At 42.9% G+C, this 25,333-nt stretch overlaps 2 protein-coding genes across 3 annotated transcripts in view; one reads left to right on the forward strand and one right to left on the reverse strand.

Annotated features, from left to right (window-relative positions):
• Positions 1–18,863, reverse strand: part of ciapin1 (cytokine induced apoptosis inhibitor 1) — a 58,627-nt gene extending 39,764 nt beyond the window's left edge. Inside the window, exons 1-2 of one of the 2 annotated variants that reach the window (XM_059992453.1) lie at positions 18,715–18,863; positions 16,854–17,017 (exon numbers count right to left, since the gene is read on the reverse strand). In XM_059992453.1, the coding sequence (XP_059848436.1) occupies positions 16,854–17,010 (157 nt within the window). In that variant the 5' untranslated portion in view covers positions 17,011–17,017; positions 18,715–18,863. Of the gene's footprint in view, positions 1–16,853; positions 17,021–18,714 lie in introns of both variants that reach the window. The other variant, XM_059992454.1, reaches the window with a different exon arrangement.
• Positions 18,864–18,889: 26 nt separating this feature from the next.
• coq9 (coenzyme Q9 homolog (S. cerevisiae)) overlaps positions 18,890–25,333 on the forward strand; it is a 32,668-nt gene continuing 26,224 nt past the window's right edge. Inside the window, exons 1-3 of the mRNA XM_059992452.1 lie at positions 18,890–19,054; positions 19,544–19,670; positions 24,580–24,715. Coding sequence (XP_059848435.1) covers positions 18,931–19,054; positions 19,544–19,670; positions 24,580–24,715 — 387 coding nt within the window. The 5' untranslated portion in view covers positions 18,890–18,930. The remainder of the gene's footprint in view (positions 19,055–19,543; positions 19,671–24,579; positions 24,716–25,333) is intronic.

Here is a 25,333-nt window from a genome sequence, read left to right on the forward strand (position 1 = left end):
TTCTGCATCCGTAATAGGAGTTTCTAATATTGAAAGATCATCTGATGATAATTTTGGAAAATTCAATTTCTCAAGAAAATCATGCATGGTATTATGATCATGAGGGAATTCAGAATGATACAGGGAGGTATAAAAATCTTGAAAAGATTAGTTTATCTCATCATGGTTAACTGTCAATTCACCATTCTGTTGACGAATCCTAATAATTTGACGTTTAACCAAAGCATTCTTCGATTGATTAGCTAACAGTTTACCTGATTTATCACTATGTATATAAAAATCAGATCTGGTTTTCATTGATTGATTTTCAGTCGAAGATGTAAGTAATAAACTGTGTTCCATTTGAAGTCCAACCCTTTGTTTGTAAAGCTCCTTACTAGGAGCAGTCGAACTGTCAAATATTTGTCAATTTCTTTAACTTTATCAACCAATAAAAGAGTTTCCTTCTTAATGCGTTTTCTCAGACCAACAGAGTAGGAGATAATCTGTCCACATATATATGCTTTAAAAGTGTCCCAAAGTGTTTTGCAAGAAATTTCATCCGTGGAATTAGTTGAAAAGAAGAAATCGATCTGTTCCTTCATAAATTTAATGAAATCCGGATCTTGCAGTAAGGTAGAATCAAATCGCCATTGCCTAATACTAGAAGCTGTATCCATTAACGTAATAGAAAGTTTCAATGGAGCATGATCAGAGATGGCTATAATGTCATAATTACAACCAATTACCGATGGAATAAAACGAGTCAATGAAAAAAGTCAATTCTCGAGTAAGAATGATAAACATGTGAGAAAACTGAAAACTCTTTGTCCTTAGAATGCCGAAATCTCCAAATATCGAAAATTCCATTATCAGTCGAAAAAGAATTAATGTAAGTGGCCGACTTATTAGGTAAAATCTGAGTGGATATAGATCTGTCCAGCAAAGGATTTAAACAGCAATTAACATATATTCATTTAGATTAGGTAGAGAAGTAAATAAGGACTTAAAAAAATCATGATAATCCACATTTGGAGCATAAACATTAACCACAGCAATCTTTTTGTTAAAAAGTAACCCAGTAATTAACAAAAATCTGCCATTCGGATCCGAAATAATATCTTGTTGGATAAATGTAATAGAGGAGTCAATAAAAATTGAAACTCCCTTTACTTTGGCATTTGAATTCGAATGGTACTGTTGACCCTTCCAAAACCTAAAAAAACATTCATTGTCCTCTTTCTTCACATGAGTTTCTTGTACAAAAATAATATGTGCATTCAGTCTTTGGAATACTTTGAAAATCTTTTTCCGTTTAATCTATTGGTTTAAGCCATTAGTGTTCCAAGAGACAAAATTAATGGTCTGAGCCATATTTCTAAAATCAACCCTTTGGTATATAAAGAGTTAACCAAATTATGAACTCATGCATCCGGAAGAGGAACAAAAATAAGGGGCAGACCCGGAAATGACGACACTGCGGACATTTTAGTAGTTTAAAATCAGCCCAAATGAAAAAACTAAAAAAAACTAGTAAAAAGAGCAATAGAGTTAGAAAGGAATCTCCCAACCACCACCCATGAAAAAAAAGCCCTTCCTGAGCCTGAAGGAGGCCAGGAAAAAAAAAGGAATGATACTAAATCTACCCCCGTATCACCAGAAGGCAACTCCAAATATATAAAGGAGGGAAAAAAGAGATCCACCCAAACTCCAAAAAAGTAATTAACACTATACTAAAACAAACTTCTTAATATAATTGCTAGTAAAAAAACCCAAAAAGAATATAAACACTAGTAACTTATAAATCCGGTTAAAACCCAAACAAATAAAAGTTAAAATGTGATAAGAAATGCATTATGGGAAGAAGACGAGAGAAAAAAAATGGTGAAATCAAAAAAAAAGGAATATTTTAGAGAAGAAACCGCCATCTTAGTCACACAAAAATTGAAAAGGATATCATATAACCATATAACAATCACAGCACGGAAACAGGCCATCTTGGCCCTCCTAGTCCGTGCCGAACCCTTAATCTCACCTAGTCCCACCTACCCGCACTCAGCCCATAACCCTCCACTCCTTTCCTGTCCATACACCTATCCAATTTTACCTTAAATGACACAACTGAACTGGCCTCTACTACTTCTACAGGAAGCTCATTCCACACAGCTATCACTCTTTGAGTAAAGAAATACCCCCTCGTGTTTCCCTTAAACTTCTGCCCCCTAACCCTCAAATCATGTCCTCTAGTTTGAATCTCCCCTACTCTCAATGGAAACAGCCTGTTCACGTCAACTCTATCTATCCCTCTCAAAATTTTAAATACCTCGATCAAATCCCCCCTCAACCTTCTACGCTCCAATGAATAGAGACCTAACTTGTTCAACCTTTCTCTGTAACTTAATTGCTGAAACCCAGGTAACATCCTAGTAAATTGTCTCTGCACTCTCTCTAATTTATTGATATCTTTCCTATAATTCGGTGACCAGAACTGCACACAATATTCCAAATTTGGCCTTACCAATGCCTTGTACAACTTTAGCATTACATCCCAACTTCTGTACTCAATGCTTTGATTTATAAAGGCCAGCGTTCCAAAAGCCCTCTTCACCACCCTATCTACATGAGACTCCACTTTCAGGGAACTATGCACAGTTATTCCTAGATCTCTCTGTTCCTCTGCATTCCTCAATGCCCTACCATTTACTCTGTATGTTCTATTTGGATTATTCCTGCCAAAATGTAGAACCTCACACTTCTCAGCATTAAACTCCATCTGCCAACGTTCAGCCCATTCTTCTAACCGGCATAAATCTCCCTGCAAGCTTTGAAAACCCACCTCATTATCCACAACACCTCCTATCTTAGTATCATCGGCATACTTACTAATCCAATTTACCACCCCATCATCCAGATCATTTATGTATATTACAAACAACATTGGGCCCAAAACAGATCCCTGAGGCACCCTGCTAGTCACCGGCCTCCATCCCGATAAACAATTATCCACCACTACTCTCTGGCATCTCCCATCTAGCCACTGTTGAATCCATTTTATTACTCCAGCATTAATACCTAACGACTGAACCTTCTTAACTAACCTTCCATGTGGAACTTTGTCAAAGGCTTTGCTGAAGTCCATATAGACTACATCCACTGCCTTACCCTCGTCAACATTCCTCGTAACTTCTTCAAAAGATTCAATAAGGTTTGTCAAACATGACCTTCCACGCACAAATCCATGCTGGCTACTTCTAATCAGATCCCGTCTATCCAGATAATTATAAATACTATCTCTAAGAATACTTTCCATTAATTTACCCACCACTGATGTCAAACTGACAGGTCTATAATTGCTAGGCTTCCTTCTAGAACCCTTTTTAAACAATGGAACCACATGAGCAATACACCAATCCTCCGGCACAATCCCCGTTTCTAATGACATATTAAAGATCTCCGTCAGAGCTCCTGCTATTTCTACACAAACTTCCCTCAAGGTCCTGGGAAATATCCTGTCAGGACCCGGAGATTTATCCACTTTTAAATTTCTTAAAAGCGCCAGTACCTCCACCTCTTTAATTGTCATAGGTTCCATAACTTCCTTACTTGTTTCCCACACCTTAGACAATTCAATATCCTTCTCCTTAGTTAATACCGAAGAGAAGAAATCATTCAAAATCTCTCCCATCTCCTTCGGTTCCACACATAGCTGACCACTCTGATTCTCTAAGGGGCCAATTTTATCCCTCACTATCCTCTTGCTTTTAATATAACTGTAGAAACCTTTCGGATTTACTTTCACCTTATTTGCCAAACCAACCTCGTAACTTCTTTTAGCTTTTCTAATCTCTTTCTTAAGATTCCTTTTACATTCTTTATATTCCTCGAGCAATTCCTTTACTCCTTGCTGCCTATATCTATTGTAGACATCCCTCTTTCTCTGAACCAAATTTCTAATATCCCTTGAAAACCATGGTGCTCTCAAACCTTTAACCTTTCCTTTCACCCTAACAGGAACATAAAGATTCTGTACCCTCATAATTTCACCCTTAAATGACCTCCATTTCTCTATTACATCCTTCCCATAAAACAACTTGACCCAATCCACTCTCTCTAAATCCCTTCGCATCCCCTCAAAGTTACCCTTTCTCCAATCAAAAATCTCAACTCTAGGTCCAGTCCTGTCCTCCATAATTATATTGAAGCTAATGCTATTGTGATCACTGGACCCGAAGTGCTCCCCAACACATACATCTGTCAGCTGACCTATCGTATTCCCTAACAGGAGATCCAACACTGCCCCATCTCTAGTCGGTACTTCTATGTATTGTTGCAAAAAACTATCCTGCACACATTTCACAAACTCTAAACCATCCAGCCCTTTTACAGAATGAGCTTCCCAGTCTACGTGTGGAAAATTAAAATCTCCCACAATCACCACCTTGTGTTTACTACAAATATCTGCTATCTCCTTACACATTTGCTCTTCCAACTCACGCGCCCCATTAGGTGGCCTATAATACACTCCTATCAGTGTTACTGCACCTTTCCCATTCTTCAATTCCACCCAAATGGCCTCCCTAGAGGAGCTCTCTAATCTATCCTTCCAAAGCACCGCCATAAGATTTTCTCGGACAAGCAATGCAACACCTCCTCCTCTGGCCCCTCCTACTCTATCACACCTGAAGCAACTAAATCCAGGAATATTTAGTTGCCAATCACACCCTTCCTGCAACCATGTTTCACTAATAGCTACAACATCATAATTCCAGGTATCAATCCACGCTTTAAGCTCATCCACCTTTCTTACAATGCTCCTTGCATTAAAATAGATACATTTAAGATACTCTCCATCTCCTCCTCTCTTTCCATCCCTAACAATGCATTCAAATTTATTATCCTTTTCTTTCTTCTCCCCTACATCTTCGGGCTGAGCGCATCCCTTCTCCATCACCTGCCTTTCCTCCCTCACACACTGTCTATTTACTTGCTCCACTGGTGAACTAACCTCCTCTCCCATAGTCTCCTCAAATAGTCTCCCGCCCCCCCATCTTACTAGTTTAAAGTCCGCCCTGTAGCCCTAGCAAACCACCCCGCTAGGATATTGGTCCCCCCACGATTCAAGTGTAACCCGTCCTTCTTGAACAGGTCACTCCTGCCCCAGAAGAGGTCCCAATGATCCAGAAACTTGAATCCCTGCCCCCTGCTCCAACCCCACAGCCACGCATTCATCCTCCACCTAATTCTATTCCTACTCTCACTGTCGCGTGGCACAGGCAGAAATCCCGAGATTACTACCTTTGCGGTCCTTCTTCTTAACTGCCTTCCTAACTCCCTATACTCTCGTTTCAGGACCTCTTCCCCTTTCCTTCCTATGTCATTGGTACCTACATGTACCACGACCTCTGGCTCTTCACCCTCCCACTTCAGGATATCTTGGACGCGATCAGAAACGTCCCGAACCCTGGCACCAGGGAGGCAAATTACCATCCGGGACTCCCGGTCACCTCCACAGAAACGCCTGTCTGAGCCCCTGACTATTGAGTCCCCTATTACTATGGACCTCTTTCTTCTAACCCTACCCTTCTGAGCTACAGGGCCGTCCTCTGTGCCGGAGGCTCGGCCACTGTCACTCCCACCAGGTAGGCTGTCCCCCCCAACAGTACTCAAACATGAGTTCTTATTGTCAAGGGGTACAGCCACTGGGGTACTCTCTAGTACCTGCCTCTTCCCCTTCCTGACTGTAACCCACCTATCTGCCTCCCGTGGTCCCGGAGTGACCACCTGCCTGTAACTCCTCTCTATCACCTCCTCACTCTCCCTGACCAGGCGAAGGTCATCGAGCTGCAGCTCCAGTTCCCTAACTCGGTCCCTCAGGAGCTGCAGCTCGGCGCACCTGGCGCAGATCTGGACGTCCGGGAGGCTCGGAGACTCCAGGATCTCCCACATCCGACACCGAGAACAACAAGCTGCCCTCACACTCATACCTCCCAAATAACTGAAAATACAAGAACTAAAAGATAAGCCTACTGTGCACTCTTCCGCCTAAGCCCTCTGAGCCCAAGCCCTACACTCTGCGCCCGGCTCACTCCGCTGCCCGCTCCTATCAAACCATTAAAAAAAATTCACCTTCAAAGGATTAATAATAATGACCAAAAATAAAGTTCAATGGTTAAAGTAAATTAAAAAGATTAGTACATCAAAAAAAACTTTAATTAGAATATAAAATGTAGAATAAACCTACACCAATAGCCAGAAACAAAATCTGGTTTTGGAAACAAAAATTATCTTGTAACGATCAAAATCACTCATTTATTAGAAACGAGAGTCCAAAGCAGTAGGATAATTCTCATCCAGAAAACTTTGAGCTTCAGATGTGGAGAGAAAAACACGCTGTGATGCATTCAGAGGCGAGATTCTAAGTTTCACAGGGTATAAAAGCGTTGGTTTTAGATTTTTCTCATAACATTCAGACATCAGAGGTTTAAAAAGGAGCCTTGCCTTCATTACTTCTGGGCTAAAATCCTCCACTAATCGGAATTGGAAATCTTTAAGTTTAACCATCCCTAAACGCCAAGCCACATGAATAAGTTGCTCTTTGACATGCACATTATGAAATCAAACAATTACAACAGGTGGTTTAGATGAAGAACTTGGTGATCGGCATATAATTCCGTGGGCGCGATCAAGTAACGGAGGACTGTCTGGGAATACAGAAGGGAACGCATCCTTTAAAAGTTGAGCAAAATACTTCGAGGGGTCCCCTTGTTCGATACCTTCCGGGAGACTAAGTATGCGCAAGTTCTGTCTTCTGGACCGATTTTCAAAGTCGACATTCTTGGCTTTAAGTGTTTCCACCTGTTTTAATCGTCGAAGATAATTTCTGTTCCAGTTTTCTGATTATCAAGTCTCACTTCCGAGCGTCCTCTTGCAAAGTTGTGATTAGAGTTTGCTGCTGTTTAACTATGAAATTAGTCTTATCCATAGAATCCTGGAAAGCCTTTAGATCTTGTTTATAAGTTTGTCGTTGTTCTTCAAATTTTTCATTTAAGAGCTCCAATAACATACCATAAGTCAATTCAGTACGCTTAGGATCAGTCTTTTTTTTCTTTCCGTTGCTGTTAGGATCTTTCCCAGGGTCTCGCCCTTTAGATCTTAAAGCCATTTCTGTACTCATTTCTTCAAAATTCACAGTACACGCTTAAAGATAAGTCCAAAAAAGTAGCAAGAATCTTTTGGTGTAGGTAAAAGTAAGTTAAATAATGGTGATCATAGGTTAAAAAAAGTAAAGGTTATGGAGCGAATCTGAAACAGTACTCACTCCATGAGCGTCTCCTGGTGACTCCTCTATGTTGTATATCAATGATGGAATAGATGGCTTTGTTGCAAAGTTTGTGGATGATACAAAGAATGGTGGAGGGGCAGGTAGCATTGAGGAAACAGGTAGGATGCAGAAAGACAGGCAGATAAGGAGAAAGGGCAAGAAAGTGGGAAATGAAGCACAATGTTGGACAATACATGGTCATGCACTTTGGTAGTAGAAATAAATGCGCAGACTATTTTCTAAACGGATAAAATGCAAATATCTGAGATGCAAAGGGACTTAAGAACACGCTAAAGGTTAACTTGCAAGTTGAGTCAGTGGTGAGGAAAGCAAATGCAATTTTAGCATTCATTTCATGAGGTCATGAATATAACAGCAGGGATGTGATACTGAGGCTTTATACGGTACAGTTGAGACCTCACCATGAGTATCATGACAGCTTTGGGCTCGTCATCTAAGAAAAGATGATCTGACATTGGTGAGGGTCCAGAGGCAATTCACAAGGATGATTCCAGGAATGAAACAGTTATCATATGAGGAACTTTTAATGGCTCTGGGCCTGTACTCACTGAAATTGAAAAGTATGAGTGTGGGAGGAAATCTCATTGAAACTTTTGAATGTTGCAAGGGCTAGACAGAGTAGATGTGGAAAGGATGTTTCCTATAGTGGGGGAGTCTAGCACAAGAGCCTCAGAATAGAGGTGCACCCATTTAAAACAGATGCTGAGAAATTTCTTTAGCAGACAGCCGTGAATTTATTACCACAGGCAGCTGCGGTAGGTGCATTTAAGGCAGAGCTTGATAGGCTCTTGATTAGAAATGGCAACAATGTTTACAGTGAGAAGTCCAAGGGATGGGGTTGAGGACGAGAAAAAAGGACCAGCCATGAGTGAATGGCGGAGCAGACTCGAAGGGTCAAATAGCCTAATTCTGCTCCTATGTCTCACAGTCTTATAGTCCGCACTATTGTTCTTTTTACCAAAATACATTATCATAAATTTCCAAACACTGTATTTCATCTGCCACTTTTTACCCATTCTTCCAATTTGTCTAAATCCTGCTGCAGTTGTGTTGTTTCCTCAGCACTACCTACCCCTCCACCTATCTTTGTAACATGTACAAACTTTGCCACAAAGCCATCAATTCCTTTTTATAAATCATTGATATACAATGTGAAGAGCAGCGGTCCCAATACTGACCTCTAAGGAACACCATTAGTCATCTGCAGCCAACCAGAAAAGGCCAGTTTCATTCCCACTCGCTGCCTCCTGTCTATCAGCCATTTCACTATCCACGTCAGTATCTTCCCTGTAACGCCATATAATCTTATCTTGTTAAGCAGCCTCATGTGTGAGACCTTATGAGATGCCTTCCGAAAATGCAAGTAAATGACATCTACTGGCACCCCTTTGTCTACCCTGCTTGTTACTTCCGTGAAGAACTCCAACAGATTTGTCAAGCTAGATTTCCCTTAACGGAAACCATGTTGACTTTGACTAATACACACAAACTGCTGGAGGAACGCAGCAGGCCAGGGAACATCTATGGAAAAAGGTACAGTTGACATTTTGGGCTGAAACTCTTTGGCGGGACTGGAGAAAAAAAAAGCTGAGGAGTAGATTTAAAAGGTGGGGGGAGAGGAGAGAGAAACACCAGGTGATAGGTGAAACTTGGAGGGGGAGTGATGAAGCTAGGAAGTCGATTGGTGAAAGTGACAGAAGGCCATGGAAGAAAGAAGAAAGGGCGGGGGAGGAGCACCAGAGGGAGGCAATGGGCAGGCAAGGAGATAACATGAGAAAGGGACAAGGGGATGGGAAATAGCGAAGGGCGGGAGGTGGATGGAGACATTACTGGAAATATGAGAAAATAATTTCATACCAGCAGTTTGGTGGCTACCAAAACAGAATATAAGATGTTGTTCCTGCAAACTAAGTGTGACCTTATCCCAACAGTGGAGGAGGCCATGGATGGACATATTGGAATGGGACAAGTGGAATTAAAATGGGTGGCCACTGGTAGATCCTGCTTGTTCTGGCGGATGGAACGTAGATGCTCGGTGAAGCAGTCTCCCTATCTACATCAGGTCTCACTGATAAAATAGAGGCCACACTGGGATCACCAGACACAGTTAATGACCACAAAAGACTCACAGGTGAAGTGTCGCCTCACCTGGAAGGACCGTCTAGGGCCCTGAATGGTAGTGAGGGAGGAAATTCACCTAGTCCATTTCTGACACGTCCCTTCCCAATCTCGATCTCACTGTCTCTATCTCCAGAGACAGCTTACCCACTGATGTCTATTATAAACCAACAGACTCTCACACTAACATGGACTAAACCTTATCCCACCCTTATACCTGTAAAAACGCCTTCTTTAAACTCCTACGTCTCCGTCACATCTGCTCTCAGAATGAGGCTTTTCATTCTAGAATGAAGGAGACGCTCTCCTTTTTCAAAGAAAGGGGCTTCCCTTCCTCCAACATCAATGCTGCCCTCATCCGCATCCCTTCCACTTCATGCACGTCTGCTCTTACCCCATCTTCCCACCACGCTACCAGGGTTAGGGTTCCTCTTAAACACAAAATACACTGCAGATGCTGGGGTCAAAGCAACACGTACAACAAGCTGAAGGAACTCAGCATCCATGGAAATGAACAGTCAACGTTTCAGGCCGAGACTCTTCATCAGGACTGAAGAGGGAGGGGACAGGGGCCCTATAAAGAAGGTGGGGGGAGAGTGGGAAGAAGAACGCTAGTAGGGTGCCAGGTGAAAAACCAGTAAGAGAGAAGATCAAGGGGTGGGGGAGGGGAAGCAGGGAGGGGATAGGCAGGAAAGGTGAAGAAGGAATGTAAGGGGAAAGCACTATGGGACTATGGGTAGTAGAAGAAGGCGGAATCATGAGAGAGGTGATAGGCAGCTGGAGGAGGAGTCAGAGTGAAACTGGGATGGGGGAAGGGAGAGGGAGGGCATTACCGGAAGTTGGAGAATTCAATGTTCATGCCAAGGGGCTGGAGACTACCCAGATGGTATATGAGGTGCTGCTCCTCCAACCTGAAAACACAAAAATACAACTGCAGATGCTGTGGATCAAAGAATATGTACAATGCTGGAAGAACTCAGCAGGTCAGGCAGCATCCGTGAGAAAAGAGTAGCCAACGTTTCGGGAGCAGATGCGGCAGAGACGGAGGAACTAATCTGTCTCTTTACCTCTAACTTTCAGCCCTTAAATTCACTTGGTCCATCTCGGACACTTCTCTCCCTTTTTTGATCTCTCGGTCTCCATCTCTGGAGACAGACTATCCACTGACAAACCCACTGACTCCCATAACTATCTTGACTATACCTCTTCCCACCCTGCCCAATGCAAAAATGCCATTCCCTATTCCCAGTTCCTCCGTCTCTGCCCCCACCAGCCTCCGGATCCAACATATTATCCTCTGCAACTTCTGCCACCTTCAACGAGACCCCACCACCAAGCACATCTTTCCCTCCCTACCCCTCTCAGCTTTTCGCAGGGATTGTTTCCTCCGCGACTACCTGGTCCACACGTCCCTCCCCACAGAACTCCCACCTGGCATTTATCCCTGCAAGCGCAAATGCTACACCTGTCCCCACACCTCCCCCCTTACCACCATTCCAGGCCCCAGACAGTCCTTCCAGGTGAAGCAACACTTCACCTGCGAGTCTGCTAGAGTTGTCTATTGCATCCAGTGCTCCCGGTGCAGCCTCCCCTACACCGGCGAGACCCGACGCAGATTGGGGGACCGCTTCATTGACCACCTACAATAGACAGGACCTCACGGTTGCCACCCACTTCAACTCTGCCTCTCATTCCCATCTAGATATGTCCATACATGGCCTCCTCTACTGCCATGATGAGGCCAAACTCAGGTTGGAGGAGCACACCTCATCTACCGTCTGGGTAGCCTCCAGCCTGGTGGTATGAACATTGAATTCTCCAATTTCCTGTAATTCCCTCCCCCTTCCCCTATCCCAGGTCCCTCTCTGCCTCTCTCCCCTTTCAACTTTCTGCTTCTTTATCTCTACAGTTCTTTCATGCTTATCCCCTCCCCCTCCCTCTTTATCTGATTGGTTTTCCACCTGGCACCTCTAGGTCCTTTCCTTCCCCTATCTCTATTACTGGGCTTCGGCCCTCTCTTCCCCCCCATTCCTGTTGAAGGGTCTTGGCCCAAAACATTGGCTACTCTTTTCTCACGGATTCTCCAACCTGAGTTTGGCCTCATCATGGCAGTAGAGGAGGCCATGTATGGACATATCCGAATGGGAATGTGAAGCAGAGTTGAAGTAGGTGGCAACCGGGAGATCCTGTCTGTTGTGGCGGACGGAGCGGAGGTGCTCGATGAAGCAGTCCCCCAATCTGTGTTGGGTTTCGCCTTGCCCTCTTGTCCTCACCTACCACCCCACCAGCCTCCTCATCCAATACATAATTCTCCGAAACTTCCACAATCACCAACTAGATCCCACCACCAAACACCTCTTTCCCTCACTCCCACTTGCCGCTCCCTACGCAACTACCTTGTCCATTCGTCCCTCCACACTGATCTCCCTCCTGGTACTTATCCCTGTAAGCAGAACAAGTGCTTCACCTGCCCTACACCTCCTCCCTCACTGCCATTCAGGAACCCAAACAGTCCTTCCAGGTGAGGAAAAACTTCATCTGTGAGTCTGCTGGGATCATATACTGAGTTTGGTGCTCCTGGTGTGGCCTCTTATCTATCCGTGAGACCCAATGTAGATTGGGAGACCACTTCACTGACCATCTACACTCCGTTTGCCAGAATAAGCGGGATCTTCCAGTGGCCAAGCATTTTAATTCCACTTGCCATTCCCATTCCGATATGTCCACCCATGGTCTCCTCAAGTGATAAGGCCACACTCAGGTTATAAAAACAACATCTTATTTTCCATTTGGGTAGCCTCAATCTGATGTCATGAACACTGATTTCTTAAACTTCCAGTAATGCCTCCACCCCTCCCTTCACTATTTCTCATCATCTTGTCCCTCTCTCATGTTATCTCCCTGCATGCCCATCACCTCCCTTATTCCCCCCTTCATCTTTCTTCCATGGGCTTCTGTCTCTTTCACCAATCAAATTCCTAGCTCTTTGCTTCATCTTTCCCACTCCATTTTACCTATCGTCTGGCATTTCTCTGTCCCTTTCCCTCACATTTCATAATTTATTTTTTTTTTATTGAAGTTCATCATCAAACATTTCCATAAGATGTATTTCAGACATTGGACATATATATTATATAATCACTTATATAACAAATCTCCATAAAGTGTTTATCTGGGGTATACACTTATAGAAAAGAGTGGAAAGAAAAAACAAGCAAAAGGAAAGAACTATGTACAAGTAGGGAGTGATCTTTTTTTTACAACAGAATCATTGATTTGTGAGAATAAAATCAGGCCTATGAGGCATTATGTAGTTAAACCATTTTCCCAGTACGAATCCCAGTATATTGCAGCTTATGATTAACAGATGCTGTTATCTTCTCCATTCTGTAAATATCCATTGTAATTTCCACCCACGTATTTAAAGTTGGGCTCTCCTGTGATAACCATTTCCTAGCTATTCTTCTCCAGTCCTGCCAAAGGATTTCAGCCCAGAACATCGACTATACTTTTTTTTTCCATAGATGCTGCCTGGCCTGCTGAGTTCCTCCAGCAATTTGTGTGCGTTGCTTGGATTTCGAGCACCTGAAGACTCTTTCTTGTTTCTGACTTGGACTATTTATCATTAGTCTCCAAGTACCTCAAAACCTCATCCTTAACAGACTCCAACACTTTCCCAATCATTGAAGTTCAGCTAACTGATTTATAGTTTCCTTTCTTTTGCCATCCTCTCTTCTTAAATAGTGGAGTAACATTTGCAATCTTCCAGTCCTCCAGGACCATCCCAAAATCAAATAATTCTTGAAAAATCATTACTAATGTATCCATTATCTCTTGAACCTCTCTGAGGACTCTGGGATGACATCCATCTGGCCCACGTGACTTATCCACCTGAAGACCCTTGAGTTTGCAAAGCATTTTTTCCTTTATAATAACAATGACACTCACTCCTGCGCCCTGATACTCACAAACTTCCAGCACACTGCTAGAGTATTCCACAGTGAAGACAGGTGCAAAGTACCCATTCAATTCATCTGCCGTTTCTTTGTCCCCCATTACTACCTCACCATCATCATTTTCCAGTGGTCCAATATCAACTCTCACCTCCATTTAAATCTTTATAGAACTGAATAAACTTTTGGTATCCTGCTTTATATTCTTGGCTAGTCTACCCTCATATTTCATCTTTTGCCTTCTTATAGCTTTTTTAGTTGCCTTTTGCTGGATTTTAAAAGCTTTTAACTTCCCACTCACTTTTGCTACCTTATATGCCCTTTACTTGGCCTACCAAGGCCAAATAAGTACCTTATTTGCAAACTTCTTCGTCTGCGCCTTGTGAACTATCCCTAGTAACTTCACCCATCACTGCTCTGACATCATCCTTGCCAATATCCTCCTCCAATCCACCTGGGCAAGCTCCTCTCTCATGCCTCTGTAATTCTTTTTATTCCATTATGATACTGATACATGTGAGTTATGCTTCTCCATCTCAATTTGCAGTATGAATTCAATGATATTATGATCACTGCCTCCTAATGGTTCCTTCATGTTGAGTTCCTGAATAAGATCTGGTTTATTACTGAACACCCAATCCAAGAAAGGCTTTCCCCGAGTAGGCTCAAGCACACGCTGCTCTCAACAAATTCCCTCTCTGGTGATCCAACACCAACCTGATTTTACCAATCCCTTGCATACTGAAGTCCCCCATTACAACTGTCAGTACCCTTATTAAATGCCTTTTCCAGCTCCCTTTGCAATTTCAACTCCACATCTTGGCTACTGTTTGGAGGCCTATATACGATTCCCATAATGTTTTTTGCATCCTTGTAATTTCTTAACTCCACCCATGAAGATTCAACATTCTCTGTCCCTATGTCACTCTTTCTAAAGATGTAATTCCATCTCTTACCAACAGAGACACATCAACGCCTATGCCTCCCTGTCTGCCCTCTCAATACAAAGTATATCCTTCGATACTAAGCTACCAGCTATAGCTTTCTTTTGGCCCATTCAGTCTGCTCCGCCATTTCATTATGGCTGATCCAATTTCCTTCTCAGCCCTAATCTCCTGACTTCTCACTGTATTCCTTCATGCCTTGACCAATCAAGAATCGATCAACATCTGCCTCAAATATACACAAAGACTTGGCTTTGTAGTCACCCGTGACAAAGAATTCCACAGATTTGCCATTCTCTGGCTGAAGAAATTCCTTCTCAACTTTCTAAATTGACGTCCCTCTATTCTGAGGCTGTATCTTATGGTCTTAGACTGTGCACTTGTAATGCTAATGTGATACTGTAATTTCCTCAGGGATCAATAAAATATCTATCTATTTATCATAGGAAACATCCTCACCACATCTACTCTATCAAGGCCTTTCACCATTTGATAGGTTTAATAAGGTCACCCCTCATTCTTCTTAATACTAGTGAATACACAGGCCCAGAGCCATCAAAAGCTATTCAATCCGGGAATCATTTCCATAAATCTCTTTGAACCCTCTCCAGTTTCAGCACATCCTTTCTAACATAAGCGGTTCAAATCTGCACACAATACTGCAATTGAGGCCTTACCAGTGCTTTATGTACAATGTCCTGTGTACGTTACTCAAAATGGCCTCTTTGGTTTGTTACAAGTAGGAATGCTTCTTTGTCGGATAAGTGTTTCTCTCGCCGTTGTTTCACTTTAAAATGGCTGATATGGTAATTGTATTCACTTGTTAATCAATGGGGAATGTTATTGTGTCTTGTGATGCTGGGAGCTTGGGGGAGGGGTTTTCGCGGGTTTTTTGGTGGGAGGAGAGTGCGGGAGGAAGACGTCGAGGAAGGTGGATGTGCACTGCACTGCTCGGAAGACCCCCAGGCGTGGTCCTAGGTGCGAAGACGTGGAGGTCGGAGGCAAGCGACAAGGGGTCGAATGGTTCGTTGATTGAGCTCCAACGAGTGCACTAAACAGACTGAACTTTGATAAGTTGGCGCCTTTTGTTTTTTTCCTTGTGTATGTGTATATGTATATATATATATATTGTATTGCCTACTACTCTTTTAATTTTAGTAAACTCTTTAAAGTGTATGTCATAACGGTATTTGTTGTGAGTTTGATACTGTTGGCAGGCGCGAGGCATAAAACTCGATTCTCACAGCACCTGCGTGTACGGGAGGTGGGTTGGTGAGTGGCTGGATCTTTTTCCCCTAGACATATACCAGCCTGTTGGGTAAGTGTTACATTTATAAAGTTTCAACATTACATCCTTGCTTTTATATTCTAGTCCTCTTGAAATGAATGCTAAAATTGCATTTGCCTTCCTTACCACAGACTCAACCTTTAAATCAACCTTTAGGAAATCCTGTCTAAGGACTCCCAAGCCCTTGCATCTCAATTTTTTGTGTTTTCTCTCCATTTAGAAAATAGAGTACACTTTCATTTCTTCTACTAAATGCTTAACCATACAACTTCCCTGCACTAAATTCCATCTGCCATTTCTTTGGCCATTCTCCTAATCTAAGTCCTTCTGTAGCCTCTCTGTTTCTTCAAAACTACCTGCCCCTCCACCTGTCTTCATATCATCTGCAAACTTTACAGCAAAGCCATCAATTCCATCATCCAAATCATTGACACTTAACGTAAAAAGAATCGGTACCATTATAGACCCCTACGGAACACCACTAGTCACCAGCAGCCAGTCAGAAAAGGCTCCCTTTATTCCCACTCTTCGCCTCATGCCAATCAGCCACCGCTTTATCCATGCAAGAATCTTTCCTGTAATACCCCGAGCTTGTTTGTCTTGATGAATAAAGACTTTCATGTCTACCAAACTTCTCCAGTGACTTGGTCACAATCACAATTATTATTTCTTCTGAAGAGTGAACAAATGAATTAAGCTGGTGTTGATGGATAGGTTTGAGGGAATAAGTAACAGGGTTAGAGGGGAACAGGGAAAGGGAGGAATTGGAATGATGGGATTGCTCTGCTTGGAACCAGTATGGGTCAAAGATAAAGATTAGCTTTAATTATTACACATACATCTAAACATCAACATATACAGTGAAATGCTTCATTTCCATCAACCACCAACACAGTCCAAGGTTATGCCAGAAGGTTGTGCCTTCAAGTGTCACCATGTTTCTGGTGCCAACATAGCATACCCAAAACTCACTAACTATACATCTTTGGAATGTAGGAGGAAATCCATGTGGTTACAGGAAGAATATACAAATTCTTTACAGAAAACAGCAGGAATTGAACTCTTATCTGTGATCAATTGTGCTGTAAAGCACTGCGTTAACTGCCATGTTACAATGCTGTCCAAAGAAAAGTTATGGTCAGGCCATGAAAAGTCTCCCCAAGAGCCTAGCTGCATACTCAAAGGTATGGAAAGGTAAACAACAAACAATCCTTGTGCTAAATACCTACATATCTGCAACCTCTCAATGTTCTCCATTGCCACGTGTGTTGAAGAGCCAGTAACTGTCCGAATATCCTGCACCAGCTTGGAGTTAGATTCAGCTGTGGTCACATTGTCCCAGATCACTGCCACATTGTCTCCTGGTTTGATATCAAACAAATCCATTGCAAACCTGCTTTGGAACAGATAGTAAACGTTAGAACAAATACGAGGAAATCTGCAGATGCTGGAAATTCAAACAACAACACACAAAATGCTGGTAGGACACAGCAGGCCAGGCAACATCTATAGGGAGAAGCGCTGTCAACGTTTCAGGCCGAGACCCTGTGTCCCACCAGCATTTTGTGTAAACGTTAGAATGCTGCCTGGGAGTAGAATTTACAAGATCATTCACCACAAGAGGTAGAATACTGAAGGTGGCGTAAAGATTGTGCTGAGTTCAGCTGGGTTCAGGGAAAGGAGGGAGGAAGCTGTAGAGGTGGCAAGGTAGAACACAGGTGGTTGGGGTGAGATGGAAAAATTTCCTCTGCAATAAGAATAGCTTCAGCTTCTTCCAGTCTTTCCACACAGCTAAACTTCACCCTCAGTAATGTTGTAAACCCCTTCTGTACCTCCTTTTAAGTCTCAACATCTTCAATGTCCCAAATAGAACATAATGCTGCAGTCGTCAATACCAGTTTTATATGGAGGTATGATCAGCCTTGCACCAATTTACTTACTTTCATTGCCAATTTCACAATCATCCACACACACTATATATTGTCTCTAACAGCCCATGATATCATCTCTGCTTTTTCAGAGGAGCCTCACTCCTCTGAACAAAATCATTTTGGTATCTTTGTACATTTGTTGTAGTTGACAAGCTAAAACATGACATTTGAAGGCAAGTTATCCAATAATATAAAAGAGAATACCAAAAGATTTTTCATTTATATAAACGAGAAGCAAGAGTGGTTAGTGGACCACTGAAGACCAAGGGGGACAAAGAAATGTGCAACGGGCATAATAAGTAATTTGTGCCAGTCTTTATTGTGTAAGACATTAGAAGTATTCAAGAAATCTGAGTGTCAGGAGGCAGCAATGAGTGTTGCTATTACTAAGGAGAAGGTGCTTGGGAAGCTGAAAGGCCCAAGTCACCTGGGCCAAATGGACTACACCCCAGGGTTCTGAAAAAGGTAGTGGAAGAGCATTAGTAGTTATCTTTCAAGAATCACCAGATTCTGGAATAGTTCTGGAGGACTGGAAAATTGCAAGTGCCATGCCATTCTTTAAGAGAGAGACAAACCATCATAAGTACAGCCCTCCCCACTATTGAGAACATCTACACAGAGCACTGTCTGGGGAAAGCAGAATCCATCATCAGGGACCCCCAACACCCAGGGCATGTTCTTTTCTCACTGCTGCCATCAAGAAGGTATAGGAGCCTCAGCACCCACACCACCAGGTTCAGGAATAATTATTTCCCGTCAACCATCAGGCACTTGAACAGGAGATGATAACTTCACTCACCCCAACACTGAACTGCTTTTGCATTTGCAGATTGTTGCCTTTTGCACATTGGAAGTCTTGTGTGTGGTTTTCATTAATTTACTGTGTTTTTGTATTTACTGTGAATTCTCGAAAGTATATGAATCTTAAGGTAATATATGGTGACAAATGTGCACTTTGACAAAGAATTTATTTTGCACCCCCACGTTGTGCGGTAGACTAGCACCAAACTCTCCTCAAACACCATCTCACTCAGTGAGCCCACCCTCACCTCAACACCACACAACCTCTAGATTCCACATCTCTACCATTCCCAAACCCCAACCCTACTTCCATACACTGTACTTCTCAGTACCGTTCTACATAAAACATTCCACTCACTCGCGGGCTCAATCCCGGGCCTTCTCCTTGATCTATCGAAGACGGTCGAACGCAAACGAGCCAGCGAAGTGCGCAAGCGGACGAGAGCGCGCTGATGACGTCAGTAAGCGGACGAGAGCGCGCTGATGACGTTAGTAACCCGGACGAGAGCGCGCTGGTGACGTCAGTAAGCGGACGAGAGCGCGCTGATGACGCCAATGAGCGGGGAGGCGGACTATGATGGCGCTTCGGTGGAGGTCCGTTCAGCGGCTGCTGTATCGAGTGATCGCTGGCGGTTGGTCGGCTCCGGGATGGGCACCGCATCATCTTGCTGAAGGCGGGCGAGGGTTAGAGTTCGAGGGTACGACGGTGTTCAAAGAGGGAGTCGGAGCTAGGGGATATGAGTGAATGTGAGGTGATGAGGGTCTGTCAGGTGTGTGCGGGAGGTGGTAGTGGAGGGTGTGAAAGATATTTGGGTATGTTCGAGAGGTGAGTATTGGGGTGGGGCGAGAATGGACCAGGAGGCAAAGAGAGGAGGGGAATTCTTTGGCGAAAATGGCTTAGGAGAGGATGGTATACAATGCAAGGAGCTGAGCTGAACCCCCTAACCGTTTGATAGAATTGGGTGTTCTGGACCTCTGGCTTGATGCCAAGGTACAGTGATTGTCATATCCCAGTGATGTTTGGAGAATTTCTTTTTGTGCGTAACCCGGTCAGTACCTTATCTGAGGAGTCTGCAGAATTGATTGTATCTAATCTCTGATGTTCCTGTGCTGTGCTTGATGTGAATGGTACGTTTTGTCTTCCTTATTGACTGGAGAGGACTGAAGACCTTTCTCTCTCCTGCCAGCTGGATTTTGTTTCCAGAACAGACTGTACAGGGGTCTTCTGCATACATCGGTACAATTAAGAATGGTTAGTGAGGAACACCCCCACAACATCCAGACAGACAGTGAGCATCAAGACTTCCACTCCAGGTAAGCTCAACTGCTCCAGTTCCACACGGTAAAATCATAGCAGGATTGTAGGTTCTGTGGTTTTAACAGCTGCATCCTGTGAAGGAGACCAAGGAAAAGTTAGTAAGTTTTTTTTTTGTCAAGTGTGGATTGTAAAATTTGTGTCAGAAAACAATGTTAATTGGAGTTGATTGTTCAGGGATTTGTGATTTGTGAAATGGTCTACAAATAGTGCAAGTTATTGCTGTCAAAAATGAATGTTCATATAAACTGGATCCATTGTCAGGAAAATGTAGAAAGTTCAGGAAATAGAACTGACTGCATTATTCTTTCAAAAAAAATGAAACCTCAGAATATAAACAAGAGAAAATCTGCAGATGCTGGAAATCTGAGCAAAACACACAAAATGCTGGAGGAACTCAGCAGGCCAGGCAGCATCTATAGTCCCGTCAAAAGGTTTTGGCCCAAAACATCGGCAGTGCTTTTTTCCATAGATGCTAACTCTTCCTGAGTTGTGGATTGCTGAACTATTCATTCAGATGTGTATGGAAATATGAAGATAAATGGATTGTCTTTTGTTACAGCAGATAATTGAATGGGAGTCTTTAAATTTTGTTAACCTAGAAAAAGTATGCATCTGCTGACTGTTTACAGAGTTAAAAGAACCATCACCATTGAAGTTTGCTTACAGCTGCAGAGACATGGATTCAGTCCTGACCTTGTATTTTTCTCTGCATCAAGTGAGCATGTTATTATGACCTTGAAGGTTTCTCCCTGGGTATTTGCAAAGTTGTACTAGTAGGTTGATCAGCAGCTTTGAATTGCCCACAGTGCGTAAGTAAGTGTAAATTCTGGGGAAGTTGATTGGGGTGCATTTGGGTATTTTCTGATTACCATGAACTGTCAGCTGAAGAGCTTTTTTCCATGTGGGATCTCTACAAATGTAACAGACAGAGAAGTTATGAAAATGTATAATTACTAGGTTGAATGATTGAAACAGGGACAATGTCAACATTTTAAGAATTATTTATATACCTGATACAGTTGATTGAAGGAAAGGCTGACGATGAAACTGGGAGCATCAGATGACTAATCTCAGAGAGTAAACCCAGCTTGGGTGTTTGGGCTGTTTAGGTACTATGGTTTTAATATCCTACTGATTCCCTCTGCTGTTTTGACTATACCTACCTCTTCCCACCCTGTCTCCCATAAAAGTGCTATTCCCTTTTCTCAGTTCCCTTGTCTCTACTACATCTGTTCTCAGGATGAGGCTCTCCTTTCCAGGATGTCAGAGATGCCCCCCTTCAAAGAAAGGGGTTTCTCTTTCTTCACTATTGATGCTGCCTCATTCAGTTCTCCTCCACTTCTCGAATATCTGTGCTCACTCTATCTTCCTGGCCCCTTAATAGTGTTGGAGTTCCTTTTGCCCTTAACACCCCATGAACTTTTACATCCAACACATCATTTAACGCAACTTCCACGATCTCCAAAAAGATCCTATCACCAAACATGTCTTTTCTCCCCCCTCTTTCTGCAAGGATCAGTCCCTCTGTGACTCCTTTCTCCATTTGTCTCTTCCTACAAATCTCTCTGCCAGCACTTATCCCTGCAAGTGGCCAAAGAGCTACACCTCCTTCCTCACCACCGTTCAGTGAGGCAAGACTTTACCTATGATTCTGCTAGGGCCATCCATTATGTCCAGTGCTCCCAGTGTTGCCTCCTCTGCATTGGTGAGACCTGTCATAAATTAGGGGACTAATTTGTTGAGTACCACTGCCCCATCCGCCAAAAGTAGAACTTCCTAATGGCCAAACTTTTAAAATCCCATTCCCATTCTTGTTCCTGTTCAGATATGTCGATCCATGGCCTCCTCTTGTGGCATGATGAGGACTCCCTCAGGGTGGAGGAGTAACACCTTATATTCCGTCTGGGTAGTCTCCACCCTGAGGAATGAAAAGAGAGTTCTCCTTCTGTTTTAAAAATAAAATTCCCTCCCCTCCCCTCTTCTTCTATTCCCACTCTGGCTTCTTGCCTCTTCTCAGCTACTTGTCGCCTCTTCCTGGTGCTCCTCCTCCTCTCCTTTCTCCTATGGTTCACTTTCCTCTCCTATCAGATTCCTTCTTCTCCAGCCCTTTACCTTTCCTACCCACCTGGATTCACTTATCACCTTCTAACTAGCCCCCTTCTCGCCGCCCCCCTTTGATTCTGAAGCAGGATTCTTGACCTGGAGCATCAACTATTTGTTCATTTCCATGAATGCTGCCTGACCTGCTGAGTCCTCCAGCATTTTATGTGTGTTGCTTTGGATTTCCAGTATCTGGAGATTTTCTGTGTTTAATTTCCTTTGTTTCCTGGGTTGACTGCTGTGGACTGAAGAATGGATGGTGAGTTGGCTGGCGTTTATGAATGTCAATTTTCTTGATAAACTACAGATTAGATGAGGAAGGAGCAGCACATGGTGTGTGTTTGGTCTTTGAGAGGCCCATACAGGATGGTAGTGAACAAAGTTAGAGCTTCGTAGAACAAGGTTGCGGGGGTAAGAGGTTGCACTGTGGTTTGGTTGATGGACATAATAGGAATAAATGCCTCATTTTCAGGTTTGGAGGCTGTGAATGCCATGGAATATATTGCCAGGAGTGCAGATCTGATAACGCACTTGAACACAATTCTGGTGAGACTACACCTGGAATTTGTATAGGTCTCGTCTCTTGACCCAAAGAAAGTTATACTGACAATAGTGGAAAAGTAGTAAAGATTGTGTCTAATCTTTGAGCTTGAAAAAAATGAGTTGAAATCCTTAGACTGTACAAAGTTCTTCTGGAACATGGCAATGCCAGTGTATCTTTCTCGAGCTGGTGAGTATGGAACTAAACAAAATGCTACTAATTTTGGACAGATGAGAACTTCGTTCACCCAGAGGTCAGCAAATCTTTTAGAATTTTCTTCCTGAGAGGGTCGTGAATGCTGAGTTTATGTCTATAATAAGAATGGGTGGACAGATGTCTGGGTGTTCAAGGATTTAAGGGATGTAGGGTAAATGCAGGAATGTGAAATGTAGGGCAATGATCTAATTAAATGGTATAGAAGACACAAGTGGTGGAACAGCCTCCTGAGTTGGGGTCTCTGGGCTCCACTGTACTAGCCAATATCACCTTCAGGTATCTGTTTACTGGCATCCCCACATGTAATGAGTGTCAGTGTGCGAGTTGTGAAGTGGAAACCAGTGTGATGAATAAGTGTTGTGTGCCCCATTTCACTGGGCCTAGGTTTTTCTTAGTGTGGCTCCTGCCTGCACTTACTGTTCAATTTCCCCTTTCACTGCACTATCCCTTAACCCAGACTAGCTGAGTACAAATATCCCAGACCTGATTGGAAAGGTTCTGCAAGTAGTTGACATTTGAGGATCATAAGTCCCACTCAGAGGCCAACTTGAATGGTTTAGTAGGTATGAGAGGTATCTAACGTTGAAAATGGAATATCAGAAATTGTTAACCAAAAACTGCAGAGATGGTGGTTTTGTTATTTGTAATCTACCAAAATTCCCTGTAAGCTGTCAGGGTCCCAGAAGTTTTGAAAACTACGAATTCAAGGAGGGAACAGAGAACAAGAATCTGCAAAAACAAGGGAAATAGAAACCACTGAACAAGTCTGGAGAGCTGAGTGGTGCCTTTAAGTTAGCCAGTCCTGGAAGAGAAGTGGCAGTGAATTCAGTTCATAAACCAGAAAGGTTTTATTGGTAGGAAGAGAAAGAGTTACCATTACAGGTTTGCAGTTCTTTTGATTTTCATTAGTGCAGGAATTTGTAGGCTGATTATGTCATTGGCAAATTTTTGAAGACACTATAGCTGGAAAATCATGAAAGAAAAAAGCAGAATAATTGTGGTTTTATAAAAGAGGGATTTTTCTTAAAAATTGTCTGGAAAGAAGGCTATAGGTCTCGTTTGGCTCAACAGTCAGTGACTAGTCAGAGGGATCAGAGTTGGGACCTCAGTTGTTAATGCTGTAGCCAAATTGCAGTGAGCGTGATTGGTAAAGGTATGGTTGAACCTTTGCCTCACCTGCAAGGGCTTTTTAGTTCCCTGGATGGTGGTGAGGGGGGAGGTGTCACACCTACCATGAGGGCAGTGGATGGTGGGATATGGAGTGGTGAAGTGGATGAGGAAGGTTTTGCAGATGGAGTGTGATATGGGAAATTGTGAGATTATATACTTTGTGTAAATAATTTTCTCTCTCATTCTTTCCAAAGTGAGATGATAAAGTGTTCTTGGGGCTTCTAACACTTGAAGCACAAAAGAAAATGCACAGGACATGCAGGAATTAAATAAAGGCAAAGGCATTGACTGCCTTTATTGCAGTGGGTATGCAGTGTAAAAATAGTGAGATTTTGATTCAACTTTACAAGGTACTGTGGGGACAACACCTGGAGTATTGATCACAGTTTTGATCTCTGAGTTTAATGAGAGATGGGTCTGCATAGGAGGTAGCACAGAGGTTTACAGTGTTGGTTCCTGAGATGAAGGGGGATGTATATAAAGAGTTAGTCCAGTTTGGACCTGTACTTACTGGAACTTAGAAGAATGAGATGATCATGTTGAAATATGAACACTTCTGAGAGAATTTGGTAGGGTGGATGCTAAGACGATAAACTCCTGGGAATTGGTGGGGGAATAATTTAAAGATGTGCCTTCTGCCCTTCCTCACAACTCTAGACTTTCTGTTGAATTAAAGAGCTGGTGGATGCATCACAGCACAGAGTTTGTGTTTAGGAAGGTCCACAACAGCAATTTTTTGTGGCTTTTACTAAAAAGTATCAGCACAATGACAACTGGGAGTGGTAGGGCTCACTCAATTGAATTTGCTGTTAAGTTAGATATACATGGCACAGGCATTGGGTGCATTTCTTACAGTTCAATTTCCCTTTCCACTGCAGTTATTCAGATCAGAGTGCAGAGAAGGGAGAGGGCTTCGAGTCTGAGGATCAGCTGCGGCAGCAGCTCTTTTCAGCGGCACTGAAATTTGTTCCTAAGTATGGCTGGTCAGTGGAGGCCATTGCAGAAGGAGCCAAGGTAAAAGCTGTTAAAAGTTGTGACACTTTAAGAACAAATATCTGCATGACCACATTCTACTGTTCTTGCTGGCTTCTCATTGTTTACATTTGGTTCATTCTGAGCTCTGACACCCTCACTTATAGTGCAAGATGCATTTGTAACACTATAACCATCCTCTCGCACTGTGAATGCATTTCATATGTGCCTCTATGCTGTCTGATAAGAGTCATAATGCACAGAAACAGGCCTTTTGATTATGCATAGCTGTGTTGACTATCAAGTACATATCTACACTCATCCCATTCACCATTACTTGGTCCTTAGCCGACTATACCTTTGTGATTCACAAGCTCATCTGGATACAATTAAATATACTGGAGCCTCTACCTCGATCACCTTATCAGGCAGTGCTCCAGATTTCAGCCTCTGGCTGAAGAAGTTTTCCTCCAACCTTTTCGACCAACTTCTACATGGGACCTTGTCAAAGGCTTTACTGAAGCTCATGTAGACATCAACTGCAGTGACTTTATCAGTATAATTTCTTACTACATCAACAAAACTGAACCAGATCAGCTGAACAGTATCTCCACCAGAATCTATGGCATCACTACCTTATCAGTTGAAGATTAATGCTGT

Source organism: Hypanus sabinus, chromosome 17 (assembly GCF_030144855.1).
Source record: "Hypanus sabinus isolate sHypSab1 chromosome 17, sHypSab1.hap1, whole genome shotgun sequence".
NCBI lineage: Eukaryota > Metazoa > Chordata > Chondrichthyes > Myliobatiformes > Dasyatidae > Hypanus > Hypanus sabinus.